The sequence below is a fragment of the Gouania willdenowi genome, chromosome 11 (genome assembly GCF_900634775.1).
Source record: "Gouania willdenowi chromosome 11, fGouWil2.1, whole genome shotgun sequence".
Lineage (NCBI taxonomy): Eukaryota > Metazoa > Chordata > Actinopteri > Blenniiformes > Gobiesocidae > Gouania > Gouania willdenowi.
Window position 1 is genome coordinate 25,871,052 of NC_041054.1, and position 7,670 is coordinate 25,878,721.

A 7,670-nucleotide genomic window follows, 5' to 3' on the forward strand; every position below is an offset into this window, starting at 1 on the left:
ATAAATAATTTGATGTCGTTAAGCAGCAGAGATGCATCTGTCATTGCATCACTATCGGATGCCCTCTGTGAAACTAAAAATGTAATTTTATCTTAAAATCCTCATTTTATTTTTGACAGCAATGCAACATTTTGTCATGAAGTGAGGAAAAGTTCCTGCCTTTTTAAAGATGCAATTTCCGACAATAGCATCAGTTGGGCTTATAATCCAGTCTTTGACGGTTGTCCACGTACAAGGAAACAATGTGTTTCTGTGCAGTTTGAGGAGACAATAAGTTATTTAACTGTTATTCAAAGATAACGGTATCCGATGACGCACACGGCTTTAACTAGCCGGTGATATTGTAACTGTGTACTCGTGACTAGATGCTTAGTAACGTTATTACAGTAGTGTAATAACGTTACTAAGCAACCCCGCAGTATATAGCAATGCGCGGGGACGGAGCTGACGGAAAGGCGCAGAGGCTGAGCGCGCGCGGAGAGCACGCGCTATGGACGGCTGAGTGTCCACTTCAACACATACAGAAACTCTCCGTTTCACTACAGTGACACAGTCAGTGCCTACCACCCGATACCACAGCACCGACATCATGAAGTTCCTGCTTTTGGCGCTTTTAATGGCTTTTTTCGCCATGACCCAAGTTTTTGGTGAGAAAAATGATTCAAAGGAAGAAGCTGCATACTGGATGGATAGGAACCATGTTCAGGTGAGGTTTGGGCTTTTATTAGACTTTTAGAGGTGGAAAATGGAGGGGCTTTTCTGATCAAATGTACATTACATGGGGGGAAAGCCATAACTGCGTTTGTTTTAGTTTTTTAATGATTTAATTTCATTCTGTCTTTTTCCTGCAACTATTGTATGTACAGATACAAATGCACTTATAGCTTGGACTGCAACAAATAATATTAAGAATTGAATTATGCAATAAATTAATAGTTTCTCAAATACATAAGAGAGAGAGAGAAAAGAAGAAAAATAACAAAAAACGAAAAAAACAAAAACGCGGATCTGTAGTTTTTTCACATTGAGCTTCTTTGTGTGTGTGTGTGTGTGTGTGTGTGTGTGTGTGTGTGTGTGTGTGTGTGTGTGTGTGTGTGTGTGTGTGTGTGTGTGTGTAAAAAAATATATAATGCATATAATGAATATGATGAGACCCCAGGAAGAATAGCGACTGAGGTTTCAGAAGCTATTTGGAATCTTAATAAAATGGGAATGCAAAAATTAAAAATACCATTTTCATTTGGTTGTGCCAAATCTTGTCTGTTGTAGCCTGTTTTAATATATTTTTAATTTCATTCTCATTCTTATTACGTGTTTTTTTTTTCACCCTATTTAATTAGGATAGTCTGTTTAAGATCTTATTTTCAAGAGAATCTTAAGAGATTGTTGTTAAATGTAATAGTATCTGTGTTATTTGTTGTTGAAATACAAGATTTCTCTACCTGCCAACAGAATCATTGAAACTCTCCGACAGCTATAAGAAACCGTTGTGTTCTAAGAATTAATTCAATCATAGAGCACACATTTTTAGATGAATCATTCTAAACCCTGACATCACATAGCAGGAAATCAAGACATCTGGATCAATAACGCTTACCACAAGAACTGAGACTCATGCAGAAGTTAGGGCAGCCAGCCAAAAGGAATTTAAATGAGGCTTAAGTGCACAGTACACCAGATTCATTGTCATGAAACCCACGTCCAATGTGTGACATTGTCGGTTGGACATGAGCCAATCTCCTACTCTATACATTACTGACTATGAAACCTTGGGCCGTCTAAATCTTACTAGAATCATTTTTAGTTTTCTCTAGTTTAGTATAGGTATATTAAAAAAAAACTTTATACATATTCGCCAAAGGTTGCCCTCAGGTATACATTGAGTCCTTTTTAACAACACAGCTGAAATGCACATTTTATTCCAAGAGTTTCTTTTCTCTCTCAGGACAAGTGGCTTTCCAACAACCCTTTCAGAGATATACTCCTACGGATGACAAGAAAACCGCGACCACATCAGTTTATTGGTCTTATGGGGAAACGTTCAATGGGTGAGAGTCTTGTCTCTAAAATAAAAAAATTTTAAAAAAATTACCCTTATTTATTTATTTATCTTTTTATTATCTTATCCTCCACAGCAAATGCACAGATCACTGGCAAAAGTAAGTATTGAGGACAGATCGTTTTCTTTTGGTTTTTCCATTCTTATTTGCTCCTTGAGTTTGGATTATCAGTGCTGCCTGTCTGCATTTCAGTAAAAGCTCTCTTTGGATATACGGGAGGCAGTAAACTATAGTTTTGTTGCTTCTTTGGCAACCACCGTTTTTATACTCCATGTCTATAGTCTTAGTTATCTCCTAGTCATTTAAAAGTAAATTGAATAAATGCATTTCACTGGTGGCATTTTATTTTACTTCAGTAAACATTTTTTTGTTCAAATATTAAAAACTTATATATACATTATTGTTGTTATTCTTGCTGTTTTCTCTTTTTAGATTTAACTGAATGCAAAGTGTGTTTTTGTTTTTTTAGTATTTTTTTATTTTTTTATTTATTTATTAACAATTTACAAACATGATTCAACAATTAGAAGCTTCACTGACCACTAAGCACATCCAAACATGACCAGGATGAAACATAGAAATTTTGATGATTGTTTCAAATTGTATCTTATTCCACTGTGCGTTCAGCTGGTTTGTAATCGGAGGGTCACCAGGTTGAATCTAACCTGAATCTCACTGTAGGCTGCTCGTGTTGTGTGTCGCTTTGGATAAAAATGTCTAATGAATGAAATTGTAATTGTTACATTATTGGAATGTGTGCAATTTAGAAAGTGAAGGTTTAGCAGGGAGCAAACATTGTAAAAGGCGTTAATTAACTGGAAACCACTACAGATTACCACATGCCAGCCTCCTCTGTTTTTGCTCTTTTGAAAATGTTCATTTGTTAGAGAGGCAGTGGGTCTAAAGCTGTCGTCTGTACACAACAAAGAGGGAAGAGATTAAAAAACACGCAAACTCAGAAAGGGAGAAATATTATTTTTCTGCCAGGTTTTTTTTTTTTTTTTTTTGAATGAACTAGTCTCCCACTCAGTGATGTACAGCATCTTTATACTGTACATCTAATTTATTCCCCTTATGCAGGCATGACTTCAAATCACTCATCATTAGAGAGTGCTGAGATCAATGCCCCAAGGACATGAGAGAGTTAAATTGGATTGTTTACGCTCATGATGGATGGAAGTATTTTATCCCATACTGATAACAAGGATGCCTTTTGCATCCGAGTAGAATGAGAGAGAAACGGATCAGCATGTACTTACTTCGGCTCCTCTTATTGACAAGGTCATTTTTTACACTTAACTCATCAGTGTGATGCAAACATTGAAATTTGTTGTGCAAGATATTCCCACTGGACAATCTGGGCTTTTATTACATGCCAATCCAATACACCCCCCACCACTATGCCCAGCATCCACATGATGATATTACGATCCATTACTGTGATTGACAAGGCTCCCAGTCTGTCTGCGATACATTTGTCCATCACATATATTTATGACAAACCCTGGAAGCTCAATTTTAACTTAGTTCAGTTTTAGGCACTCCATAGATGCCAAGGTCACATAATCACAGGATACACATCAAACAGAGATCTTTAAATGTTAAGTCACACATAAAAACAGAATAACCAACTCACTCTCAAACTGATGACTAAAACTAAGTTACCACGAGTAATTGTAAATGTTCAGATTATTAATCTCTTAACGAGTAAATCAAACAACAAAAGGAAAACTTAAAATGAGGATAAACAAACTCCAATTTCATATATTTTCAATACATTTTGCAGTTAAAAAATGTAAATTTGAAAGTTAAGATGACAAATTCAACGTCAAAATATAATCAACAAAAGAAATATGTTTTTCATTTAAGCCTTCTAATATGTTCTACCCAATTAGAACAAACTCATTCTTCATGCCTTTCCCTCTTGAATGTAACCTAAACACACTGTTCTCCAAATAGTGTGCGTGGGTGTGTGCGCGCGTGTGTTTTTCAAGTCACAATGTGTTTTCCTTTGAAGGACATAAAATCAACTCCTTTGTGGGGCTGATGGGGAAGAGGAGCCATGAGGAACCAGGTAGATTAATGCACATTACTTATCTTTTATGTGTGTGCCAAAATAATTCTGAAGTAGACAAATCTTTGCCTTTGCAGAGTCATATGAGTGGAACACAATACAGAACTACGAGAATCGTCGCTAACCACCCATCATCATATCTGTTTGCCCTTTGCTTCATTTGGTATGGGCACCATGTCAAATATTTGCTTTCTCTCACCTGTGTTAAGCTGTTAGTGAAAAAAAATAAATCTGTTTCCACATTGTATCGGAGTGCCTGTTTCTTTTGTCACTGCAGAAGGTATGATAAGGATGAAATTAGCTGTCATTCTGTATGACGTTTGCCTTTCCCACCATTCATCATTCCATTCAGGCTTGTGTCATAATGGTCCCATATCAAGACTATGAACCCAAGGTAAGCTAAACATACGCGGGGGACAGGGGGAGCATGGCCCTTGTTGTTATTTAGCTTCACCTGTGAAGGAGAGAAGAAACACTAGCAGGCTGGAGTACTCTCCTCTGAAGAACATGCCATATTACACACATCTTTATACAAACAGGGCGAACCATACATCCGCTTCTGGACTTGTGTGTGTTTGCTGTTGTTTTTTAACAAAAAAGCAGGATGTCGGCCTAATGCAAGATACAGGATGCTATAGCTATGGCTGTTCCAAGTTAAGAACAGTTGATTGATTTGGTCTCTGTAATCCACTTTATGTACAATCCTTATTGCTTTTTTTTTTTTTTGCAATAATCATAATGTCTGTTGGGTAGTGAGCAATATAAAATAAATAATGCTTTTCCATTCAGAAGGTATTTGGCTCGACCCAACACTCCAACAGTTCTTGCAATTTAGAGCCAATGTGTCATACGTGGGCTTTCCAGCAAAGTCTGTGTTCCAATATAACTCCAAAAAATTTGTATTCATATACCCTTTCAATATCTGCATTATTAATTAGCATTTTCACATCTATGTTTGTATTACGGTTACCAAATAATATGAATTTTGTTTTGTCCAAATTCAGGGAGTTTGTTTTCGTTAAACCATGATTTTAATTTACTCACTTCTTCCATGACCACATCCAACAGTTGCTGCAAATCCTCACCGGTAGATCAAACGTAGTTCCTCATCGCTATGTGTCCGTCTTCCCCCCTAGTGGCAGGTCAGCAGAAAGCCAAGTTTAATTACTCTTTAAAGACAAAGACAGGATGTAACAGAGGCGAGCAGACGGAAAACCTCATCTGTGTCATCTGCTTTAAGTTTGAACATGTTGCCGAAAGTTAATCTAAACAAATACAATTCCCTCATTTTGTTCATATATGAACAACAAGGAAAGCAAAAACACATAATGATTAGCAAAAAAAGAAAATAAATATATGTATGAAAGTGTCAAAACATCTGGAAATACTGTACTTGCCAGGGGTTTAAGTACAACATCATAAAAGACAACTTGTTAAAAAAAAAAAAAAGCATTACAGAGAAGCAGAATCAGCAACATCATCATCGTAATAATAAGGAAGTTCAGTGAGAGGATTCACATTTTGAGCATGGAGAGCTGTGTAGCAGACAAAAGCAGTGGATACAAACTTACCAGTAGTTGCCTTAATCATTTGGAAAGATAACAGATTAAGAAAAAGTTCCCAGACAAAGCAAGGACAGGAATGAGAACTTTATGTAGGACAGACCACCAGGACCCTGAAGTAAACCAGGTCCAAAAATCAAATGATTTAGAGGACATGGATGCTTGAACCTTATCACAAAGTGTGGTTAGATCAGGGGTCTGCAACCTGCGGCTCTGGAGCCTCATGTGGCTCTTTGACTCTTTAGCCATGGCTCTTTGTAGCTATAAAAAAATAATAATAATAATAATAATAATAATAATAAAATTATGATAAAATAATTGGTTAACCTAAAAATAAATCACGTTGTGCAATAAGTCAGCCACCTTCCTACTTCAACTCCTACAACCTCTACTGACCATCAACTGTCCTTGCACCTGTGGCAAACCTTAAGTTTTAAATCCCTTGTAATATAAACTAACAAAAAGACTATTATGGAAGAAAATAGAGATTGTATTTGTGTGGGGAGAGATGTATTTAATTGCCAACATGCCACCTTAATATGCATGCTTGATACTGTATGTTGCAAGATTATGCTTGAGATTAGCATTGGTAGAAAACAAAGGTTCTAAAAGCTGTGCTAATAAATCAGTGATACTAGTACAGTTTGGAGAATTAGTAGGTCTGGACGAGTAGCTAAGGCAATGAAGAACAGGCTTTTATTATAAGTTATGTTATGAACAAACAGCAAATGTGTGTGCATACATAACAACCAGATTGGTTGTTCTGATGGGCTGTAATATTGACAAAATGCCACCACAAATTGGCCTAGTAAATATGTTGGGGAGTTTCACATAGTGTGCCATATAGAGCCTGGTCTCTTTTAGTATGAATGAGAGTTTTGAGGGGAAAGATTGATGCAACTGAGGAAGTGGTTCGACGGCAGACACTGGAGTCTATGTTATTGTCATGATGTTTATAATCTGCGGGGCCACTGTGATTTAAGAAGACTATGGGTGTTATTTTCTAAACGCTGATCCCAGTAAGGCTCCTCATTGGGTGCTGTATGATTAGCGGATTTCGCAACATGTAGTTCAAACATCAACAAAGGGAGAAATAGAAGTAGTGTGATCACCAACAGGCATAGCATTGTATAAGGGGGGGCATGCACACATTTAGAGAAGCTACAAAAATAATTTCAAAAGGACAAAGAATATCAAGTGCGGACTCTCATTCTCATGTACATAAGCACAAGGGGCAGGTCTTTTCCCGAACTGAGCTTGGTTTCCTCACAGCACTAGTTTTTGATGGAGCCATTTTTGCATCCTACAGAGCCACCAGATTATAGTTGATAGCTGCACTGTGGTTTTAAGTCAATTGGAGGTGCATGGAGTACCTAATTTTTGGAGGGCTTCAAAAGAGGCTGAGGCTTCAACAGTCCAGAATAGAGAGGAGTAGGAAGTGATCAATTTCCCTAGGGTGAGGGTCCTAAGGGGGCGATCAAGGGAGGAAAAGCTAGGGATGAAATTACTACAGTAGGAACACATACCAAGGAAAGAGAGTGTCTGTTTTTAGTTTTGGGGTTTAGAGGCATCATTGATTGATTGCGATCAGGAGAATGAGTTTCAAATGGAGTGAGAATGTGACCAAGGAAGGTGACCTTTTGTTTAACAAACTAAAGTTTATTTAAGTAAGCTTTGTGGCCGTCACCTAATTGTATTTAGTAAGTGGTTAACAAGTGGCTATTTTAGATTTCCTATACACTTGTCTTAAAATATAAGGGATACTGGAGCTTGGTTGGGGTATTAATGACCTGTTTGCATTAAAATCACTACATGCCGAAAAATCACTTTACTGCTATAATTATTTTACTGTGGCTACTTAAGGTTTCAAATTAATGATTACTATATGATTATGGTCCAAAGCAACATCAAATTCAGTTTTTTTCATCAAGGGACATGAAACTTGTGTTACTGGCTGGCGGGCTGGCTCCCCAC

General features: G+C 37.1%; 1 protein-coding gene across 1 annotated transcript; it reads left to right on the forward strand.

The window, feature by feature from the left end:
* Positions 1–443: 443 nt before the first annotated feature.
* On the forward strand, positions 444–4,379 carry tac1 (tachykinin precursor 1). Its single transcript, XM_028460830.1, has 5 exons — positions 444–706; positions 1,946–2,048; positions 2,136–2,159; positions 4,078–4,134; positions 4,212–4,379. Exons 1-5 carry the CDS (start codon positions 590–592, stop codon positions 4,256–4,258), a joined length of 348 nt encoding a protein of 115 aa, XP_028316631.1. The 5' UTR covers positions 444–589; the 3' UTR covers positions 4,259–4,379.
* The last annotated feature ends 3,291 nt before the right edge of the window (positions 4,380–7,670 follow it).